Source organism: Anomaloglossus baeobatrachus, chromosome 2 (genome assembly GCF_048569485.1).
Source record: "Anomaloglossus baeobatrachus isolate aAnoBae1 chromosome 2, aAnoBae1.hap1, whole genome shotgun sequence".
Lineage (NCBI taxonomy): Eukaryota > Metazoa > Chordata > Amphibia > Anura > Aromobatidae > Anomaloglossus > Anomaloglossus baeobatrachus.
Window position 1 is genome coordinate 701924026 of NC_134354.1, and position 24706 is coordinate 701948731.

General features: G+C 47.0%; 1 protein-coding gene across 1 annotated transcript in view; it reads right to left on the reverse strand.

Annotated features, from left to right (window-relative positions):
- Nucleotides 1-23526, reverse strand: part of KPNA3 (karyopherin subunit alpha 3) — a 156968-nt gene extending 133442 nt beyond the window's left edge. Inside the window, exon 1 of the mRNA XM_075337290.1 lies at nucleotides 23347-23526. Coding sequence (XP_075193405.1) covers nucleotides 23347-23415 — 69 coding nt within the window. The 5' untranslated portion in view covers nucleotides 23416-23526. The remainder of the gene's footprint in view (nucleotides 1-23346) is intronic.
- Between the last annotated feature and the right edge of the window lie 1180 nt (nucleotides 23527-24706).

The window sequence follows — 24706 nt, forward strand, 5'->3', positions numbered from 1 at the left end:
CCGCCTGGACAGGGGGAGCAGGGGGGGGTCTACCTGAGCCGAGGGGCCCACTAGTGACCGAGGCTCCGGCTGAGCAAGCAAAACAGGGGTCGAGCATTGCTCACAGTGAGGGTAGGTGGAACCCGCAGGTAACATAGCCGCACAAGAGGTACAGGTCGCAAAATAACCCTGTGCCTTGGCACCCTTGCTCTTTGTGGACGACATGCTGTTGTCTCCTAGGAGAGTGATCACTGAGGGTATATGGGAAAAGGTATATAGCCCGACCGAACAGAAATATATATATATATATATATATATATATATATAGTATCTATTCCAGCACCCTAAGGGGACCAACACCGGGTGACCGGTGTGGCTTACCGACCGCTAAAAAGCGGAGCGTGTGTCCTCCAGATTCCCTGCCTTAGGTCTCCCAGAATTGCAGAGCTCTTTCCTGGAAATCCTCCACCGGCAGAATGCCAAAAAAAATGGCTGCCGGAGCTCTCTGGGGAGGAGTGGAGCCGTGGGCGGCGCTAGAAAAGTGCGGGAATCTGGGGTCCCCACAGTGATCAGTGAGGGGGGAGGAAACATACAGGATGCTCCGGCCCTCACATCCGACGTCAGGTCGGCAGTCCCGCCCTTTCCCCTGACAGACAGGCCCGGGGGCGGGAGTTTTGCTACTAGGCCGCAATGAAGCCGGGGACTAAATTTAAGACCGCGGCCGACAAGCAGGCGCGGAAGTCCGCCGGTCTTCACAAATCAGCAGCTGCTGCAGCGTCCGGGATGAAGGCGCTCCATGCACAGCCCCCATGGGGACACAGAGTACCTTAGAGATGCAGGGCCCGGTCCCTGAGGATGATTAGACTCCTGTCTGGCAGATTCCCACAGGGGCTGCGGAGGGAGCACGGTCCCAGTAAATGGATGACCGGTCAGGATCCCACTTCTCCCAGAGCCGCTAAGGGATGGTGAAGGAAAACGGCATGAGGCTCCGGCCTTTGTACCCGCAATGGGTACCTCAACCTTAACAGCACCGCCGATGTAGTGGGGTGAGAAGGGAACATGCCGGGGGCCCCGTGGGGGCCCACTTTTCTTCCAACCGATATAACTAATATGAGAATGCATGAGTGGATGTGTGCCTCCTTCCACACAAAGCATAAAACTGAGGAGCCCGTGATGCACGGGAGGGTGTATAGGCAGAGGGGAGGGGTTACACTTTTTAAAGTGTAATACTTTGTGTGGCCTCTGGAGGCAGAAGCTATACACCCAATTGTCTGGGTCTCCCAATGGAGCGACAAAGAAGTGTTAATTAAAAAATTGTAGGGCATCATCAATTCAATACGAATCGACACCTTGCATACAGAAATGCTATGATTAGAACGCGTAAAACTCACAAGGCTGCGGACGTGAAGCGATACCTCATGGAGACCTTCCTACAAGTCATTGGGTATGGTGGCTGTGTGGAGTGGCCTCCACGCTCACCTGACCTGACCCCATTGGACTTCTTTCTGTGAGGTCACATCACACAGCAGGTGTATGCGACCCCTCCACCAACATTGCAGGACCTACGACGACGTATCATAGATGCTTGTGCAAACGTGTCACCTACCATATTGCACAACATGCAGCAAGATACAGTATGCTGTCCAGAGTCCAGATGTGCATTGCAGCTGACGGGGGCCACTTTGCGCATCAAAGTTAAATGAGCGCCATACGCATGACCAACATTCAATGGGTTTTTTTTGGGGGGGGGTGGGGGGGTGTCATGGGTTTCATATAGCATTTTTGTATGCAAGGTGTCGATTCGTATTGAATTGATAATGCCGAACAATTTAATTCACTTTTTTTCTCTATTTTGTTCGGTTTGAGATAAAAATGCTAACTCCGTTGTTTTCCACCAGGTGGCGCTATAGGTGGTTTCATTGCGTAGCGCATGGCTACTTTACTATACCTAGACACCACTTCTATGCCTATAGCTGCCGCCGTTCTCAAGTTAATGGCGGTGGACAGGATATGGGTGGACACACTGTATACAGATAATGTACAGTATAAGAGCAATGTAAACAGACCTTTAGCATCTTGGTGGCACTTTACAGTTTTCTTGTTACCGCTGCTTTGCTAAAAACGAGACGACTTTTCCAGGTTGACTAAGAGTTCAGGCATTTTTACATTGAACCTCGAATGGTCTAATGATTTCTAACACTAAAAATAAGGCCGCGGCTCCCTGATCCGGGCAGTGACTCACATGTGATGCCAGCGTGTGGTCATGTTGACTCCGTCCTGACCTTGTGTATAATTTTTTATAGGTTGGTGTCAAATTAATCTTCACGAAACATATTGACTCAGTTCACATTAGCAAATGGAAAGTCTTAAAGCACTGGGCTAATTAGATTTCCCTCTTCAAGGAAAGCATTGTAATCCAGAACATTAGTTAATTGCCTATGTAAATCTGAAAAGTGCTGGTGTCAGCAGAATCGAGGAAGTTCGCTAGACGACCATTATAAAATACTATAGTAAGGACTTGCAGTGCATTTACACGGCACGGAAATCGGGAAGGAGCGTTCAAAAGGATAACCCTGACAAACGAGCAAAACGCTTGTTAGCCAGAAAAATCATCTTTCTCGGCAGCGCATCAGTCTGTGAACACAGAACTTGTGCTGCCGAGAACAATGTCAGCCTACGTGCACAGAACCATGTTCTACTGACTGGTGTGTGAGATATATATATATATATATATATATATACATGCTAATAAATAACCAAGATCATTCAAACAACAGATCACTCAGTACCGCCGGTCAGCCATTGGAAATTAATCTTAACCTATGCGGGGACTATAAGAAGGACAGAGGTAAATCAAAGTGTATAATGTCTATTCATATAAACCGGAGGAATTAGAAGCCCAAGGCCGCTTTCACATTGCGTTCAGATCTCCGTTCGGTGGTCCTATTGGGGCTACCATCTGAACCCCCCCACGGGGCCAATGACTACAATGGTGCAGGCGGAGTCACCGTGTGCTGTCGTGCACCATTTTCTTGAGTACACGCTTGACACCCAGATGCAGCCTACGTTTGGGTGTTTGCTTCCAGAAAGCATGTATTCACAAAAATGGTGTGTGACAGGGAACACTGACTCCGTCTGCACCATTATAGTCAACATCAGCGCATATGTCCACAACCCGTTTTGCTGGGGGGTTTGGACGGAAGCCCCGAAGGGACCAGTGAACGGAGATTGGCACGCAATGTGAAGGGGGCCTAGGGTTCTGGGGCAGCTCGCACTTCCACAAGATGTGTCTGCAGACACAGTTCATTAGAATAAGATGTGCAAGATTAGAAAGTATTGAGCATGTCTGTGCCCCTGCAATGCCCTCAGGGCCGCTCATCTCACAATGCGGATGTTTGTGGCACCAGAGAACCCATTTAACTTTCTCCCTCGTATTTGGAGGCAAGGACCGCTCTTGCTAATACATAGTAACAAAATTTCATTTAAGCCAGAATCACACATCCGTGTTTTGCGACCCAAGAATGACCAATGGTCTCTGGACTCAAAATCTACAGCTTCATATATGCTTGTGAGTCTGTCGCGTTCAGGTCAGGAGTCCTGCAGCCGGTCCGTGAATTGCAGTCCGTACTGACCACAAAACAAGGATGTGTGAAAGTGGCCTAAGTGATAATCTGTCCAATGCTTTCAATTTGTCAGCAAATATTTGCTATGTTATCGGATGGTAGCATGAGGTAGGGGCTGAGACACTGATTTCAGGGATGTGTCACATATTAGACTGTCTGCTGTTTCAATACAATGAGTGCTTTATCAGCAGGAGAGTATCACTACCTGGACTACAGATCATGTTCTGCCTAGTTTGACCACGCCCCTTCCTCTGATAAGCAGTTCACTGTCAAACAATATGCGTAAGGAGTCGGCTGTGGGCGGGGTTAGCTTTCTGAGCTGTGCCACATGTGACATCTAAAGACTCTTAGGGTATGTGCCCACGATTAGGACTCACTGCGACCTGGACGCAGCAGGTCATGACCTGCGGGGCTGGGAGTCTCCTCCGCAGGAGACCGCAGCTGCTTGTACCCATGATCAGGTTTCAGTGCGCTGCAGTCTCTCGCTTGTGTTCTCCCTATGGAGGATGCATGTGAATGTGCAGCAAATAATTGACATGCTACGGCTTGGAAAGACGCTCTGCAGGTCAGTGTTTCCTGCGGAAAAAACAAGCACAGTGGACACGGGATTTCTAGATATCCCGTCCACTGTGCCTGTACTGTACAACGCAGTGACAACATGCTACGTCCAAAATGCTGCAAACAGTGATCGTGGGAACGCACCCTTATAATGTCACAACCATCGCACTCAAACTAATTGATACATTGCTGAATTCAGGGTTTCTTCCCAAGTCATGCTGCTATCAGATGAGGCAGCAAAAACCTGCTGACAGATTCCCTTTAATGACAACCGGTCCATGATACCCTATTAGTTATATTGACATCATGTGTGTCACGCCAATGAGTAAGAACAGTCTCTCTCTGGTAAAAACTTGCTCATGGGACCATACAGTCTCATACAATGATAAACCTAGAGCAGGCTTCACCAGCTATAGCAGCCTATTGCCATGCATCTAAAATAATAGCTGCAGTGTAATCCTAGTGCTGTGATCAACGCTAGTTCCTAGCGAATGAATACAGGAATGAGTCCGTCCCCTGAGGGCAGGTTCAGATGAGCATATTGCACTGTCTGTACACAGACTGCAATGCATGGACTGACCATAGATCTCCTGACCTAGTCATACAGTCTCATATGTTCCTAAGAAGATGTGGTCAGTCCAGGCATTGCGCTCAGCATACAAACAATGAAATACACCCAACTGAACACGACCTAGCATAGGGGATTCAAGTTTGGAACACTATGATGTCTATATTCCTAATAGGGTATATGGAAAAAAAAATCATGAAGACCACCAACTCAATGATTTGGGGGGGGGTGGCGTAGCAGGTTACTTATGCTATTGGCTTCATTTTGTCCATATGAAACTTTAAAAGGATAAAGGTGACTAACAGAAATGAGATGAAAAGGTTATATACGGCCTACAGATCTCCTGAAGGATGGCCTCATTTTTACATTAAGTGGAGATTTTTCCCAGTCATTTTTGTTTTCAATAGGAGAGATGCTGAAGAACGGGCCTGTGTGAACAAGGGTGAAGGAAAATGAGTGCGCAAAACACGGACTGCACTAAACTGTTAAGAAACAGAGTCACCTGTTGTGGAAGACGGACGCCAGCAGGCCTCCTTCACATGGCAATGATATTTATCATAACTAAAACATGGACTGATTGTCATCAGTGTTTGGCCAGTTTTTACATATACATACGTGTGTGTGTGTGTGTGTGTGTGTGTGTGTGTGTGTGTGTGTGTGTGTGTGTGTGTGTGTGTGTGTATATAATTATACAGTACAAACCAAAAGTTTGGACACACCTCATCTCTAGAACAACTGTTTAGGCCTAAGCCACACGGCGAGAAAATCGGTGCGAGTGGAGTGCGATAAAACATCGCATTCCCCTCGGACCAATTCTAGCCTGTGTGACAGCACACATGAGCGATTATTTTCTCAGCCCTAATCGGACCGAGAAAACAATCGCAGCATGCTGCGATTGTAATCCGAGACTCTTTCTCTCGCACCCATTCAAGTGAATGGGGCGAGAGAAAAATCGCACTGCACTCGCGGTACACCGGTGTACTGCCAGTGCAATGCGAGAATGTCTATAGCCGGCTACACAGGCGAGAGGGAGAGAAATCCCTCCCTCCCCTCCTGAGTGCCGGCCCGCCCCCCGCAGCTGAGGTCTGCTCGCACGAACGGACCTCAGTTGCAAGGACACAGGCATGACACTCGGCTCTGCTGTACTGCCAGCACGAGCCGAGTCTCATGCAAGGGGATCGCAGTAGTCCCCGTGTGGCCCCGGCCTTAGGGCTAAGCCACACGGCGAGAAAATCGGTGCGAGTGGAGTGCGATAAAACATCGCGTTCCCCTCGGACCAATTCTAGCCTGTGTGTCAGCACACATGGGCGATTATTTTCTCAGCCCTAATCGGACTGAGAAAACAATCGCAGCATGCTGCGATTGTAAGCTGAGTCTCTTTCTCTCGCACCCATTCAAGTGAATGGGGCGAGAGAAAAATCGCACTGCACTCGCGGTACACCGGTGTACTGCTAGTGCAGTGCGAGAATGGCAATACCCGGCTACACAGGAGAGAGGGAGAGAAATCCCTCCCTCCTCTCCTGAGTGCCGGCCCGCCCCCCGCAGCTGAGGTCTGCTCGCACGAACGGACCTCAGTTGCAAGGACACACGCATGACACTCGGCTCTGCTGTACTGCCAGCACGAGCCGAGTCTCATGCAAGTGGATCGCAGTAGTGCCCGTGTGGCCCCAGCCTTAAGAGGAGACTTTGTGCAGCAGGCCTTCATGGTAAAATAGCTTCTAGGAAACCACTGCTAAGGACAGGAAACAAGCAGAAGAGGCAACGTGGAGTGTAAAAGAGGATAATCCGGCACAAAATCTCCTTAGGTAAAAACATCCAAAATTTATTGAAACATCATTAAAAACAGCGTGAAGACCAAATATCCACTCAGATGGTAGGCATGGGGATCATGATAACTGCCTGTTACCGGTTGGGATAAACCGAAGGATCCTAGGCACCCGCAAGGCCGAGCAGTCTGGGCAGCAGGTGAGCTGAAGTTTCCATTCTATTAACAAGCAGAAGAGACTTGTTTGGGCTAAAGAACACAAGGAATGGACATTAGACCAGTGGAAATCTGTGCTTTGGTCTGATGAGTCCAAATTTGAGATCTTTGGATCCAACCACCGTGTCTTTGTAGAAAAGGTGAACGGATGGACTCTACATGGCTGGTTCCCACCGTGAAGCATGGAGGAGGAGGTAAGATGGTGTGCGAGTGCTTTGCTGGTGACACTGTTGGGGATTTATTCAAAATTGAAGGCATACAGAACCAACCTGCCTACCACAGCATCTTGCAGCGGCGTGCTATTACATCCGGTTTGTGTTTAGTTAGACCATCATTTATTCTTCAACAGGACAATGACCCCAAACACACCTCCAGGCTGTGTAAGGGCTATTTGACTAAGAAGGAGAGTGATGGGGTGCTACGTCAAATGACCTGGCCTCCACAGTCACCAGACCTGAACCCAATCGAGATGGTTTGGGGTGAGCTGGACCGCAGAGTGAAGGGAAAAGGGCCAACAAGTGCTAAGCATTTCTGGGAACTCCATCAAGCCTGTTGGAAAACTTTCTGGTGACTACGTCTTGAAGCTCATCAAGAGAATGCAAAGATTGTGCAAAGCAGTAATCGAAGCAAAAGGCGGCTACTTTGAAGAACCTAGAATATAAGACATATTTGCAGTTGCTTCACACTTGTTTAAGTATCTCATTCCACATGTTTTCATTCATAGTTTTGATGTCTTCAATGTGAATGTACAATTTTTAGAGTCATGAAAATAAAGAAAACTCTTTGAATGAGAAGGTGTGTCCAAACATTTGGTCTGTACTGTATATGTATGAATATATATATAATTATATACACATACATATTATATTTTATATATATATATATATATACACATATATATACATATATATATATATATATATATATACACATATATATACATATATATATATATATATATATATACACATATACATATACATATACACACACACACACATATATCTATATATATATATATATCTATATATATATATATCTATATATATATATATATCTATATATATATATATATCTATATATATATATATATATATATATCTATATATATCTATATATATATATATATCTATATATATATATATATATATATATCTATATATATATATATATATATATATCTATATATATATATATATATATATATCTATATATATATATATATATATATATATCTATATATATATATATATATATATATATATATATATATATATATATATATATATATATATATATATATATATATATATATATATATATATATATATATATATATATATATATATATATATATATATATATATCCACACACACACACACTTTTTTTTTTTAAAGCCTCTCCTGTGAATTTGAATGTGAAATAAGGGCAGGACATGAATTGCCTCCATGTGCGGTCTATGATTTTCACAGCCAGAACTTATATGGGTGATTGTGATCTGTGACTTGGATCACAATTGGATGCGTCTCCATGTTTGTTTTTAAGTCTAAGCACATGTGAATGGCAGCACAGACTATAATGGGAACGTGTGCCATCAGTGAACATGATTAGACAGTGTGTGAAAACCAGGGCTGTGGAGTCGGAGTCGGAGTCGTGGAGTCGGAGTCGGAGCTCATTTTGGTGGAGTCGGAGTCGGTATAAAATGCACCGACTCCGACTCCTAAAATATATAATAAATTGGGGACAGGAGTGCAATGCAGAATGTGCTGAATATTTTACTAAATAATAACATTTAGTATAATGCTTATATTTAAGTGAAAAATTTATTGTAGTACAATGTGAACATCAGACATTTAATTGTTTTTATGATACAATAATCAAGATATTTGGATAGAACAAAATATTTATTGGAATACAACTTTAGAACACAAAAAACTAATAAATTGTAAATATGTAAAATATATATATATATATATATATATATATATACAGTGTATATACACACACAAGATATATATGTAATCTACTGTATATTACATAGTGTATTACATATTTACAATTTATTACAGTTTTTTGTGTTCTAAAGTTGTATTCCAATAAATATATTTTATGTTCTATCCAAATATCTTGATTATTGTATCATAAAAATTATTAAATGTCTGATGTTCACATACACATATTCATGTACTACAATAAATTTTTCACCTAACTATAAGCAATATATGTAGGAGTCGGAGCCGGAGTCGGAGCCGGAGTCGGAGCCGGAGTCGGAGTCGGAGTCGGAGTCGGTGCAAGAGAATTTGAGGAGTCGGAGTCGAAGGTTTGGCTTACCGACTCCACAGCCCTGGTGAAAACAGATGTGTGAATGAGGCCTGTGGATCACACATCAGACATTGCTGCATTACATTTTCCATATATTAATGTACCAATGTGAAAATACCCAAAGCAAAATGTGCAGCAAAATCTTCCTTTATTACACATAGACCGTGACAAGATCTCACCTTATTCACTCCAAAGTGTGAACTGTGCAGAAAGCTCTGACAAGTTACAGATTTCAGACCCACAACACATCAATTTCCAGGCAGACGTTGCTGGTATAGATTGCAATGAGTGTTCCGTGCTTGGTGCGGATGACTGTCATGTACATGTAAGTTTCATGCAATGCACTGCTATGTTGAATGTAACCGTTTGTTATCCATTATAGGACCCCGCGAGGTCCGGATTTCCTACCCTTTTCTTTGATTTACCCTGTTGTGTTATTGAAAAATGCAATAAACTTTGATCAATCATATATTGCCATGAGTGAACATATCCTTACTGTTCCCGGCCTTCAGGACCCCCATGGCCGCTCCTTGTAAAATGTGGACTGAAGAAAATAAATAGAAGGGAAAGGTGCAGTGCATTATATCAGTGCGCAGATCTAACTGCTACGTTTTTCAAGAGGAAGATGCTTCAGAGAATGCGGGGTTTTGTATCCTGCATGCTATAAGTTATCAGCAGGAGGGTTTTTTTAGCATTTGTCCAGTCTTTTTGTGGCGTTATTTTTACTCCACCTAACGAAGAAACTAAGGCTACTGTCACACATCAGTGTTTTGGCATCAGGCACAATCCGGCGTGTGCCTGGTGCAACGGATATGGCACAGAATATGCAAAAACGGATGCGCAGATCCTTTTTTTTTTTTTTTTTTAACAGGTCCGGTATACCAGATCCGTGAAAAAACGGATCCGGCGCATCCGTTTCGTCCGTTTTTTGCTGGATCCCCTTTTTTTTTTTTACAATACTTCGGAGCATGCTCAGTTTATAAAAACGGATCCAGCGGCCGCATCAGTTTTTTGCTACATTACGCCGTAATAGGCTTCCACTGTAAATCACGCCGTATTGGACCGGATCCGGTACGATGCGTTTTTTTGTCAGAGACAAAAATAACGTTACAAGAGATGTTCCATCCGGCCGCCGCATTAGCCAATTGCGACGGATCCGGCAGAAGCCAGATGCAACGCAAGGCCATCAGGCACAATCAGGCGCTAATACAAATCAATGGGGATAAAACAGATCCGGCGCCGGATCAGTTTTATCCGTTTATTGGATTGTGCCTGATGGGAAAAAACTGATGTGTGAGAGTAGCCTAACAGTGGTTTTCCAAACAAAAACGCTGGCAAATGCTAATAATGACACCCAGGTGGCTCGTCTCTTTCTGAGCTTTCCCACTGATTTATATTGTAAAGTATAGACCATCTTCAGAGCAGAAAATACTGGAAGAATGGACAGGGCTCACCTACAGAGTAGCAATCCAAGCTCCCATCACCACAACGTTCTGATATATACACGTGGTCCAGATGAACCAGGACCCCTGGCACAGCCCTCCCAAACCCAACTGGACAAAATAACCAATCACAGCAGCCTGACAAGAACCAGAATCAGGAAGATGGTAGACGAGGGCCAGGAGAGGTATGTCAATGACTGGAGGACCGACAACACCTCACAGAAACAGACCATATACCAGAGACTACAGAGAGACTACAGACTGGCCCCATATCTGGAAAAACTCCCGGATCCCAGAGACCGCAGGACCCTGAGCCGATATAGACTCAGTGCCCACAGTCTAGCCATCGAATCCGGCCCAGGGACAGACTGTGCCAACACTGACCTGGAAGCCCTGGAGGATGAAACCCACTCCTGCTACACTGCACCAAGTACTCAGCAGTGAGGGACACACACTTCAGGAGACTCATCTCTTCCCAGATTTCAGCTCCATGAAGGAGGAAGAGAAAACATACATCCTGCTGGGGGGAGAAGAGAGCGCAGTGGAGATAGCAGCGCGGTATGTGAGCGAATGTCATAGACTTCCAGAAAGAGAACTATGATAAGCCATGGACTTACATAGCCCCCCATCCAAGATGTGGCCCCCCAGACCCCACCCTGGATGTGCCCCATCCATCCTTCCTACAGTCCCCAACCTGGATATGCCCCATCATAAGCCATGGACTTCCATAGCCCCCAATGTCCCCACCCTAGATGTGCCCCATCCATCCTTCCTACAGTCCCCACCCTGGACGTGCCCCATCCATCCTCACTATGGTCCCTACCCACCATCCCCACAGTCCCAGTCCCTATTGTACACTTGCTTTAGCAAGACTAATTTGTATTTGGTCCTGCCAATAAAGCTTATTTGATTTGACAGGTCACTTGCTTTAAAGGGAACCTGTCACCAGGTTTTTCCCTTATGAGCTGCAGCCACCACCACTGAGCTCTTATGTACAGTGTTCCAGAATTCTTTATATAAGGGCTCACTGGTGGTGGCCGCAGCTTATAAAGGGAAAAATCCTGGTGGCCGGTTCCCTTTAGACGCCCGCTGTTTATAGAAACCTGAAGAAGTTAAAAGACGCTCAAAAGCCTGAACACGTGCAAAGCAAAGCAGGTCAGTCATACATCAGAATCCATATGCTAATTCTTTTGAGCATTTTCTTGGTGCTATTTCAGGTGTATTTTGGAGCAGACTCTGAAAAAAGGACATCTTGTGCACATCCACTTAAAGGGGTTGTTCAGGATTTTAACACTGATGGCCTATCCTCTGGATTAGACATCAATGTCTGGTGAATGGTGGTGAAATGCCTGGCAGCCACGCCGCCCAGAACTGCTTGGTTGGGGAGCTGAACAGCACAGCTCCGTTGGCAGAGCAGTGGCCGGGTATTGCACATCCCTATTGATCTGAATAAGGGGTAGCCGTGCATTATCGGGCCACGGCTTCTATAGAGCGGTCATTGATGTGCAGCAGAAGAATAGAGGGAGTGTGTCACTTCTGTCCAGCGGTTCATGATGGAATCTGCGACTAACTAGACACTGTCCAATCAAAAGGTGAAAAATGCTCCATAGGAAAAAACGCTTCAGTAAAAGACCCATCCAAAAACAACCCAATGAGATTTCCAATTGAAAAAAGAGTTGCTTTTGAGCAGTGTGCACATGGCCTTATACTGATAATCTGGCCTCACGCTCATTGATGGAGCTAGGCCCCAGCTTCCATAACCAGAACCGTGCACTCATCATGCTGCAGGGGATAGTGATGGCACCACACAGGGAGCGCTCTACATCAATAGCAAAGAAATAAAAACACTTGTCAGTCCCTCCAGTAATGGTCCCGGCCGGCTAGTGTTCAGATAAGTACTGTGGCCCCCATGTAATCCCTGTGTTGGGTCTGTTATATGATGTTCTATGGGATATGTTGGAGTCACAGCAGCAGGTTAGGAGCAGTATGAGGCTTTTCTTCACACTCTTGGTGCAGCATTTGGCAGAGCTGTGCTAGAACGTAGCCAGGAACACAGTCTGTGCTGCGCCCATCAGCACTACGTACAGAGCAGGCAGGTTCTTTTGATGCTAGTGATGGCTTTCCCCTACTTAGCATATATTATTATTATAGCGCCATTTATCCCATGGCGTTTTACAAGTGAAAGAGGGTACAACAATCATTAACAATACAAAACAGACTGGTATAGTCCTTTCCCATCATTTAATACCCATAGAAAACTGATCCTGCTGCCCTAATCCTCCCACTACATAAAACCCTAATTGGTGCATGTCAGCTTAATTTGGCCAGGATCTGTCCCAATTAAATGATCACCTACTTAAAAAAAAAAAAAAAAAAAAAAAAAAAAAAAAAAAAGGCTGGTAGGGTAATCAGCATTCTGCCAGCACTATAGGTGCAGGAACGTCCTACCCTTCACTTTCCAACATGCACAGTGCCCACCATTGTCCAATAATTGGTCTGTCCTGAGCAGAAACCCACCGCTGTTCTGATAATATATGCAGAAGCATAGATAAAGCCCAGCTCCACCTCTTGTAATCCGTCTCGGTGTCTCTGCTGCTGAAGACAGATTATGCTTCAAAGTATCAGTAAAGGCCCAGTCACACACAACGACTTACCAGCGATCCCGAAAACGATGTGACCTGATAGGGATCGCAGGTAAGTCGCTGGGAGGTCGCAGGTGAGATGTCACACAGTCAGACCTTACCAAAGATGCAGGAACGATACAGGTTGCAGTAGCGTCCTGTATAACGATCTCAGCAGTCACTGTGACCCTGTCACACAGTGTCAAACACAGCGATGGGTCTTGCCCAGCAGGACATCGCTTTTGAAGAAAATGGCCTGGACCATTCTGCAACGACCAGCGATCTCACAGCAGGGGCCTGATCGCTGGTATATGTCACACATAACGAGATCGCTAACGGGATCGCTACTGCGTCACCAAACGGTGACTCAGCTGCGATCTCGCTAGCGATCTCGTTATGTGTGACGGTACCTTTAGTTACACAGAAGGGAGGTATCCCCAAAAACAAAGTGACAAAGTGCTTTATATGTCCATTATTATTTTATATGTACATTATATTGTATTGTAAAATGAAGTCCCATCTGAAAAGTACGGGGACCATTTAAATATAGAGCTCACTACAGATGAGCGAATCCACTAGCAGGATCCTGGTCCAGAGACCACCAGACAGTAGCCCTGCAGACCGCTCCTACCTGCTGGCAATCCTAGGCGTCTCTTCTGATTAGGAGTATCAGAACCCCATCATATGTGCATCACGTTGTATTATGCTATGTGCGCACGTTGCGTTCTGTCCCTGCAGAAATTTCTGCAACGATTTGAACAGCACACTTGCACTTCAAATCGCTGCAGAAAAAGTCTGTAGTGAAAAAAAAGCCGATTCCATGCGCTCTGACTGCAGCCCCTCCCATAGACAGAGCGGGGGCTGCATGCAGAGCGCAGGAAAGAAGTGACATGTCACTTCTTAGAACGCGCGCTTCGGGCAGGAGGCGAAGCGCTGTGCTCTAATACACCACGTGCGCACGGCTCCTGCACAATCTCCATAGATTGTGCAGGGGACGCAGGACGCATGCAGTTACGCTGCGGTGCAGATCGCAGCGTAACTGCATGCAAATACGCAACGTGTGCACATCACCTAACGGTGCTGCTAAGATGATGTCGCGTCAGGCCTAAAATCAGAAGAGGATCTGGGGATTTCAGCGAGCAGAAGGCTCCATCTAACGACCACAGACTACCAATGTTGCAATGGGATCAGGGTCCTGCAATTTCACTCTAGTGCTCATCACACTGGCCAAAAATGATTTTTCAGGGGGTTCTAAAGAGTTAACATTGGGTAATAAAGCAAAGCAGACAATTATGTTTCCAGATAACCCCTCAATGTCTATGGACTGAAAGTCAAGTCTCTTTAATAAATAGTATAAAGGAAGCCCTTCCTGTTGGTGAGAAAAGAAAAAATAACCCGTCTGCGTAAGCAGAGTATAAAACAGAGAACTACGAGGCAACATACGGCCATTTATTACTATGGTGTACACTTAGAAAACGGTCGCTCGAAACACAATTTCTATTGATTGTCTTCATGAAGGAAGCCCGCCGGCCATCGATGACCCGATATCTGAAGCAATTCTAGCTGCCTATTCACGTGTCGTGTGAAACTGACAACCATCTAATGTATACAGCGGCTCCTGAAGAAGCAACCCGCAGTAGCTGAACCCTTTCTTGGCACTGAAAAACCTGAATGCCCTGCCACGTCAAGAGAGAATAGAGGATATGAGGAGTATAGAATGGAGGAGGTCAGCAAATTCTGATGAGGATGGCCAAGGCTGCAGCAGTGATGTCTACAACGCGTGCCCACTACAACTATCGCTGGCCTCAGTGGTAGGATGGCAGACCCATAACAATGAATGAGGTGCGATTGAACAGGTGTCAATATACGTGTGATACTTGCTCACATTGATATTGTGTAGTATTCTCAATAAGACCTAGCACGTGACTTCCTGGCAAGCATACGGAGAGCAGAGCTGCAGTATAAAGCAGGAGGGTGGATTTCAGACGAGACTGAAAGCCCATTTAAAAAGGGAACCTGTCAGCAGGATTTCACATCCCAAGCAATTTATATCTGCATATAGATCCTTCAAAGACAAGTCCAGCAGTAGCGTTACATAGTCAGTCCGCTCCATCAATACTGAGAAATGAGCAATTTAATTATATGAGCCTGAAGAGCTATTTGTAGACCTGAAGCCTGTCACTCCAGCTCTATTCCCTGAAGTCAGAGCAGAGAGGTTGTCAGTCAAGCAGGAGGAGTCAGGGAAAAGAGCTGGACAGACAACCTCTATGATGTGCGACTTCAGGCAAAGCAGCTATCAGTCAGGCAGGAGGCGGGGAACAGAGCTGGAGTGACAGAGGCTTCAGATCTTCAAATAGTCCTTTAGCCTTGATATACTGCTAATCACTGACCTGAATCTCTGCATGTTTGGAAGGGGAATGAATTGCTGGTAATGCTTATTTTATACCATTTCCTGCCCTGGGCGCATGGTTTTTAAGAATCCCAGGGAGCAGCACTATGTTTACAATACAAGTAAAATATATCTTTGTACCGTGTTAGCCAGTAGAGATAAAAAAAATTGTTTAAAAGAACAGAAAGTCCTCAGTGGTTGATACCTTTTAATGGCTAACTGAAAAGATGGTAATAATTGCAAGCTTTCGAGACTACTCAGGTCTCTTCATCAGGCATGGTATAACACAAAATCTGAAGAGTCACATATTTATACACAACAGGACTTAGAATAGTGCAGTAAAAAAAAAAAAAAAAAAAAAAGAACAAGTTATATGAAACAGAACTATCTCTATGGCAGGGGGCAAACTGTTGTGGGGCCATAAATACTGCTGCAGTTCAGTGTGAACGTTTTATTGTCCTCTGATAATTGTCTGGTCCAGGGCTGGGACACGCTCGGATGGTCAGAGGAGCACATCTTTTAACTGATGTAAAAAGACATGAATCCATGAGACACATTCATTCCTTCTCTGAATGTGTCAAAGGTCATCATAAGTTTGTACTCCCATAGTCTCCTGTCTCTCTGGGACTTGAAGTTTCCTTTCAATACCAGCAATTTCATGTCCATGATGCTGTGGTCTGGGTTACAAAAATGTTTGGCCACAGGTAGATCCATCCTTTTTTCTCTAATTGTGTGGCGGTGAGAATTCATCCTTGTCCTGAGCTGTTGTCCTGTCTCCCCTACATACAGACCCCCAGTTGGACATTTGGTACATATAATTAAGTACACCACATTGGTTGTGGTGCAGCTGAAGGTACCTGGGATCTTGTAGTCCTGATGTGATCTGGGAATCTTTATCTTGTCCGTTGTCAATATTAATGGACAGGTCTTGCATTTTTTCTGGTTGCAGGGAAATGTTCCTGTTGATGTTGGAGAGGACAGGGAGCTTCTGACAATGATGCTTCTTAGATTTGGGGGCTGTCTAAAACACAGAAGTGGGGGGTCTGGAAAAATAGATTTTAACCGGGCATCTTTTTGCAGTAATGGTTGTAGTTTCCGTGCAGCTCCTCTAAACACCTCCAGATGTGGATTGTAGGTGACTACAAGAGGGACCCGGTTGTTCTCTTCTTTGGTTTTATAATGTAGAAGATGGTTTCTTGATATTCTGGTGGCTCTTATAATCTGGTTTTCAATTGTTCTTGGGTGGTAGCCTTGATTCAGAAAGGTTTTTCTGAGGCCCTCAAGGTGATTGTCTCTATCTGTACTGTTGGAACATATCCGATTGTACCTGATAGCCTGGCTGTATACAATAGAGTTTTTTATGTGTTTTGGATGAAAACTGTCCCATTTCAGGTATGTTGGACGGTCAATTGGCTTCTTGTACAGGGATGTCTGTATTTCATTGTTCCGTAGTTTAATGATGGTGTCCAAGAAGTTGATTTCCGTGCAGGAGTAGTTGAGTGTTAGGTTGATGGTGGGATGAAACTGATTAAATTGTTCATGGAAGGTCTTCAGCTGCTGCTCAGACTCTGTCCAGATGATTAAAATATCAATGTAACGGTAGTAGGCCAGAGGCCTGATAGGACAAGAGGATAAAAAGTCACTCAAGCTTGGCCATGAAAAGATTTGCATATTGTGGTGCCATTTTGCTTCCCATTGCAGTCCCAGTCTCCTGTAGATATATGTCATTGTCAAATGCAAAGTAATTATGGGTGAGGATAAATTTTGTAAGCTTCACCACAGAATTGGCATCAGTTCCTTATCAGTTTCATCCCACCATCAACCTAACACTCAACTACTCCTGCACGGAAATCAACTTCTTGGACACCATCATTAAACTACGGAACAATGAAATACAGACATCCCTGTACAAGAAGCCAATTGACCGTCCAACATACCTGAAATGGGACAGTTTTCATCCAAAACACATAAAAAACTCTATTGTATACAGCCAGGCTATCAGGTACAATCGGATATGTTCCAACAGTACAGATAGAGACAATCACCTTGAGGGCCTCAGAAAAACCTTTCTGAATCAAGGCTACCACCCAAGAACAATTGAAAACCAGATTATAAGAGCCACCAGAATATCAAGAAACCATCTTCTACATTATAAAACCAAAGAAGAGAACAACCGGGTCCCTCTTGTAGTCACCTACAATCCACATCTGGAGGTGTTTAGAGGAGCTGCACGGAAACTACAACCATTACTGCAAAAAGATGCCCGGTTAAAATCTATTTTTCCAGACCCCCCACTTCTGTGTTTTAGACAGCCCCCAAATCTAAGAAGCATCATTGTCAGAAGCTCCCTGTCCTCTCCAACATCAACAGGAACATTTCCCTGCAACCAGAAAAAATGCAAGACCTGTCCATTAATATTGACAACGGACAAGATAAAGATTCCCAGATCACATCAGGACTACAAGATCCCAGGTACCTTCAGCTGCACCACAACCAATGTGGTGTACTTAATTATATGTACCAAATGTCCAACTGGGGGTCTGTATGTAGGGGAGACAGGACAACAGCTCAGGACAAGGATGAATTCTCACCGCCACACAATTAGAGAAAAAAGGATGGATCTACCTGTGGCCAAACATTTTTGTAACCCAGACCACAGCATCATGGACATGAAATTGCTGGTATTGAAAGGAAACTTCAAGTCCCAGAGAGACAGGAGACTATGGGAGTACAAACTTATGATGACCTTTGACACATTCAGAGAAGGAATGAATGTGTCTCATGGATTCATGTCTTTTTACATCAGTTAAAAGATGTGCTCCTCTGACCATCCGAGCGTGTCCCAGCCCTGGACCAGACCCTTATCAAAGGACAATAAAACGTTCACACTGAACTGCAGCAGTATTTATGGCCCCACAACAGTTTGCCCCCTGCCATAGAGATAGTTCTGTTTCATATAACTTGTTCTTTTTTTTTTTTTTTTTTTTTACTGCACTATTCTAAGTCCTGTTGTGTATAAATATGTGACTCTTCAGATTTTGTGTTATACCATGCCTGATGAAGAGACCTGAGTAGTCTCGAAAGCTTGCAATTATTACCATCTTTTCAGTTAGCCATTAAAAGGTATCAACCACTGAGGACTTTCTGTTCTTTTAAACAATTTTTTTTATGTTTACAATAGGATTAGACAGGGGTAAATCTAGGAGGTCATGTTAGGGGTCCGGCACATCTTCAGAATTATTTCTATACAGAAAAGTCAACAACAAATGGGAACCAGGTGGATAAGAAGTAAGGCTATGTGCGCACGTTGCGTAAAAACATGCAGTTACGCTGCGCTTTGTAGCGCAGCGTAACTGCATGCGTCCAGCGTCCCCTGCACAGTCTATGGAGATTGTGCAGGAGCCATGCGCACGTGGCGTCTAAGAGCGCAGCGCTTCGGCTACTGCCGAAGCGCTGCGCAAAAAGAAGTGACATGTCACTTCTTTCCTGCGCTTTGCCGGTAACAGCACTCTGTTCACATTCCTGTCAAGAGCCTCTGCCAGGCGCCTTCACATTTGACAGGAGGAACAGTACAGTATACAGCGTTATAATAAAGATCTGGATTTTATCATTAGTACTGATGAGCTGTATATAAGAGTGATCACGCGGGGAGTCTGGACTCAGCAGTCATGATGAAGAATACAAAATCTCTCTGCCCAAGCGATAACAAAACAAGAGATCCCACTCGGAAGCATGCAAATTTTGGCACAGCATTGGCCTAAGGCTGGCATAAGTGACCGTCAACTTATACATAGACGCAATCAATGCCTTGGCTCGATGGCCGCTCCTGAGTGTTCTTAGCTGATGCCCTTATCTAAGCCACCTGCTGCTAATGAGAGGGCACAGGGACGGTGCAGGCGATCACCATAGCCACTATAGCCAGCCACCACACACAGCAGGTCCACAGCGCCACCAGGGCTAAAAGGGAGATTGTCTCCTGAGTCAGATGACACACACATGACACGTAATACCAGGCAAGAACGTCTAATAAGGATGTGTGCATCTCATGATAGGTGCTGTGGGGGAGAGGAACAAATATTGGGTAACTCAGCCTCGTGGGTCCACCAACGCACAAATATGTAGTCAATTAAAGGAGTTGTTCCGACATTTCAGCTAATCACCGATCCACAAGACTTATGATGCGCTGCCGATTACTGGAAGCCCCTGATCAGAAACGTGTTGCCCATCCTGGCTGCGCTCTCCTGGGAACGCTCGTTTCATGATAATCGTGCAGTGTAAAGAGGCTGCGGAGCACCTGACATGAGCAAAACGCTTGTTGGGTGAAATTAGTTTTTTGGTTCATCGCTCTTGGCAGCACATCATCCCCTGTAAACGAGAACATGGTGTGAATCGATTCACAGGACCCGGTCCGAGTATCCCTGAGAGCCGCTTGCCGACATCCGTGGCTCCTTTTCATTAGCCGGCAGGCACGACACGGTTGCAGTGTGAAGGTGGCTAATCAAAAGAAGAACGGCACCAACTCTAGTACAAACAAAAGCTACTAATCAAGCAAAAAAAAAAAAAAAAAAAAAGACTTCAGAGCAACATTGCTGTAAAAACAGGAGAAAGCATAAAGGGCTCAGATAAACGTTTTATTAATGAATTTTGGATTTTTTTTCCCATACATATCACTAAGCTTGGTCTTGTTACAATCGTGTGGACCTGAAGACTATGTCAAGGTCATTTGTACTGCACAATGAACGGCGCACACCACCCTAAACCACAAAGGGGGATTTTTTTTTTCCCCTTACCATTTTACGGCACTTTACATTTCTTCTCCATTCTCCAGTATTTTATATGGTAAAGTGAACTGTGCCACTCAAACAACTCATCCCACAACAAAGCATTGATGCGTCTATAGCAGGCCTGCGCAGCACACGCCTGCACGGAAAGGCTGTGCTGCGGCCTGCGGACCTGTCCGGGAAACGTCGCTCCCTCCTTCCAATATGAGGAGGATTTGATCAGTTTCTGCTCCAAAATTTCATTTTAAGTTAGCATTTACACTCATTTACTTTGTAGCAGAAACTCTCCAAATCCTCCTTAAATACTTAGGTTCTGGTGATGTATTAAAGGGAACCTGTCAGCAGAAATTTTGCACTAAACCTAAAAGATTCCCCTTCTGCAGCTCCTGGGCTGCATTCTAGCAAGGTTCCTATTGTTATTCTGCCCCCTTTCAGACCAAAATAAATACTTTATAAAGTGGTATCTTTTCCTATGCAAATCTTGTTAATCGTACACGGGGGCGAGCTGTCTGGTGTCCGTTATCCTGCCTCCTGCTGGTTTACGCCGTCCCCATCGCTCAATTTCATACTTCGGGACGCCGCCCAGTGCGCCTGAGGTCTCGCGCATGCGCCGTGCGACTGTACCGGGGCTGTGCACTGTGTGCGCAGTGTGGCCGCTGGTGACGTGTTGCGCAGGCATGAGATTATGGGCGGCGCTGTGATTTTCATCAGCAAGTACCCGCCCATAATTTCGTGCCCGCGCTTTCCCCTCTGCCTCCAGTTCTACGCAAGCGCTGGCCAGATGACCCCCACGTCACCTCTTTCCCATCTTGGTAAGAGGTGATGTGGATTCATCTGGCCAGCGCTTGCGCAGAACTGTAGAGGCAGAGGGGAAAGCGCGGGCACGAGATTATAGGCGGGTACTTGCTGATGAAAATCACAGCGCCACCCATAATCTCATGCCTGCGCAACACGTCACCAGCGGTCACACTGCGCACACAGTGCACAGTCCTGGTACAGTTGCACGGCGCATGCGCGAAACCTTGGGCGCACTGGGCGGCATCCTGAAGTATGAAATTGAGCAATGGGGGACAGCGTAAAGCAGCAGGAGGCAGGATAACAGACACCAGACAGCTCACCCCCGTGTACGATTAACAAGATTTGCATAGGAAAAGATACCACTTTATAAAGTATTTATTTTGGTCTAAAAGGGGGCAGAATAACAATAGGAACCTTGCTAGAATGCAGCCCAGGAGCTGCAGAAGGGGAATCTTTTAGGTTTAGTGCAAAGTTTCTGCTGACAGGTTCCCTTTAAAGCATCACTCCAGAAGGTTTGTTCTTTCCAGCGCTGGAGCGGAGCTTTAAATGTAAGTCTACTGTATTACTCTCACCGCCTGGTGCTTTTATCGTCGCTGCTCCGGTCTCATAATTTACGGCCAGTCAGAAGTTGCAAGTTACATCACAAGCTTTCAATTCAAGTCTATGAGAGCAAGAAGGAGGCTCCCATAGAGTTGCATTGAGCTGTGACCTCCGGCTGCTCCATGAAACACTGGAGGTGCTGGCAGCTCACAAATCGCCTGACGCTGATCAGAGCAGCAGAGATAGAGGGTAGAGCGAGTTCAATACAGGGGGTAAATAGAGATTTAAAGCACCACTCCAGTGCCGAAATAAAAAATTCTGGAGTGGTGCTCTAATGTTGTGATGGTGGTTCTGGTGATGTACTAATGTAAGTACCTCTTTACACTTTTTTGCAGCACTTGGGATTTTTTCAATATGGCAATGTGGCCTTGGGACCAAGAAACTGTTGTGCACTCCTGGTCTATAGAGATAAAGAAGTGAAACTGATGGTTCCTGGAATAAGGGGAGGAAAAAACAACTAAAAATTAAAGTAGGCTGCGGAAGATTATGTGATACCAGGGGCCTCCTCAGGCTGAGTGTAAACACGACTGCTCCTTCACTGACACGTTGTAGCAAACCCTCTGGAGCACATACATCTGCTCATAACACAGAGGATCGTCCACAAGTGAAATCAGTATTCCCTGGCCAGAAGCCTTTGGTGTCTGGGTGGCGAAAGCGGACCAGGAGGCGGCCCCGGTGCACAGGCGGCCCAGGACGGGGTGGGGGGGGGAGAGCGGACAGGGAGGCGGCCCCGGTGCACAGGCGGGCCGGGGGGGGGGGGGGGGTTGTAAGCGAGCCAGGAGGCGGCCCCGGTGCACAGGCGGGCCGGGGGGGGGGGGGGGTTGTAAGCGAGCCAGGAGGCGGCCCCGGTGCACAGGCGGCCCAGGACGGGGTGGGGGGGGGTTTGGGGGGGGAAGAGCGGACAGGGAGGCGGCCCCGGTGCACAGGCGGCCCAGGACGGGGTGGGGGGGGTTTGGGGGGGGGAGAGCGGACCAGGAGGCGGCCCCGGTGGGGTTGTAAGCGAGCCAGGAGGCGCCCCGGGGCACAGGTGGCGGACCCGAAGCATGGGCAGCGGCTCAGGCCTTGGAGCACGGGTAGCCCTGGGGGTAGCAGGTCAGGGAGTGGGCCTGGAGCACGGACAGCGGCTCAGAAGCACAAGCACTCATGCAGCCCGCGGAGTGGCGGGTCAGGCAGTGGCCCTGGCGCACATCCAGCGGGTCAGGCCCAAGAGCATGGGCGGCCCGGGGTCGGGCTCAGGAGCACGGGCACTCAGGCAGCCGGGGTCAGGTGAGGGGCTGCAGTCCCCACAGTGCTGCCATCTAAGGGAAGCTGGGATCATGGCCACTTCCGGAAGTCACCTCCATCCAGAGCGGGGCCTGCACTGCGGAGCGGAGGACGCGGCCCCGGACATCAGCCGCTCCGAGCCATCAGCACACCCCGGGAGCCGGCGAGGCCAGGGCCGCACCTCCAGCACTCCGCCCGCGGCCTGTGATCCGCCTGACCCCGGCCTGTTCCTCCCGCTCCTACACGCCGCCGCCTCACACCCGGCTAACGGCCGCAGCGCCCGGTAGAAGCACCACATCCGGCCCGTGCTGAACGAGGACCGCCGGCACATCATCCCGGAGGCCACCATGTTGGAGACTGGCAGCGCTGACACAGGGGCCCGCGTACACACGGCGCTCAGCCGGCGGGCGGCCCACTCACCTCTACATCTCTGCCCTTGTTCTTGAAGCTTTTGATCCGGTGGTTCTCTAGACCGGCGCTTTCCGCCATGGCGGCTCTTTCTGTTTCTTCCCGTTACCGGCTGCGACACCACAACGACCGCGCCAGCCGCACTCCCCCGCCCTGCGCGCACTCGCTTCCAGGAGGAGGAGGGAATGGGGGAGGGGCGCGGACGTCACTCTGGGGGAAGGTGCGGGGCGGGGCCCGGAGAGCCGTGTAAAGAGAAAGGCGGAGTCACCGTGAGCGGCTGTGATAGGCGGAGTCACCGTGAGCGGCTGTGATAGGCGGAGTCACCGTGAGCGGCTGTGATAGGCGGAGTCACAGTGAGCGGCTATGATAGGCGGGGTCACCGTGAGCGGCTGTGATAGGCGGAGTCACAGTGAGCGGCTATGATAGGCGGGGTCACCGTGAGCGGCTGTGATAGGCGGAGTCACAGAGAGCGGCTATGATAGGCGGAGTCACCGTGAGCGGCTGTGATAGGTGGAGTCACCGTGAGCGGCTTTGATAGGCGGAGTCATATGAGGGCCTATGATAGGAGGAGTCACATTGAGGGGCGAGAATAGGCGGAGTCACTGTGAGGGTTGTTGATGGGTGGAGTAACCGTGAGGGGCGGTGTCAGGTGGAGTCTCCATGCGAACTGCTAATAGGCGGAGTTATGGTGAGGTTGGTGATGGGCGGAGCCGTTACGGATAGCAGAGATGGGCGGAGTTGTCGGTACAGGGCGATACACGTGACCGCTCTTGTGTTTTTAATAAAGTTTTGCCGATGCTAGGAGTTTCATTATGTGCTGAGTAATGTGAATTGTGAACATTTAATAAAGTTTTTTTATGGAGGGTGAGAGAGGGGACAAAAATAATGCTGAGGGTTATTATCTTCCAGTGGCGGGCCTTTGTGATGTAACAAGTCACGTGATACTGAGGAACGCCCACAGTCCGGCTGGTGGGCGTGGTTAAGAGCCGCTCCTTTCCGCCCATTTATACCCGGCGTGTGAGGCGGCGGAGTGAGCATAGGAAGCCTCCGCCCCGCGCCCCCCTCCCACCCCGACCTCGCGCCTCTAGGAACCGATGCCGGCTTGTGCCTCAGATTCACCCTCCAGTGGGTGCGGTTGCAGCAGTCCTATTGCTTCATAGCGCGACTACTGCCTTTCCTTGGTAAAGGTGAGCAGCAGCTCCCTCTAGAGGTCAACAGGAGGAAATGTGAAAAGTAAGGCTACTTTCACACTTGCGTTGGACGGCTTCCGTAGCATTGCGCTGTGTGACAGAGGCTACTTTCACACATCAGTTTTTTGGCATCAGGCACAATCCGGCGTGTGCCTGATGCAACGGATCCGGCGCAGACTATG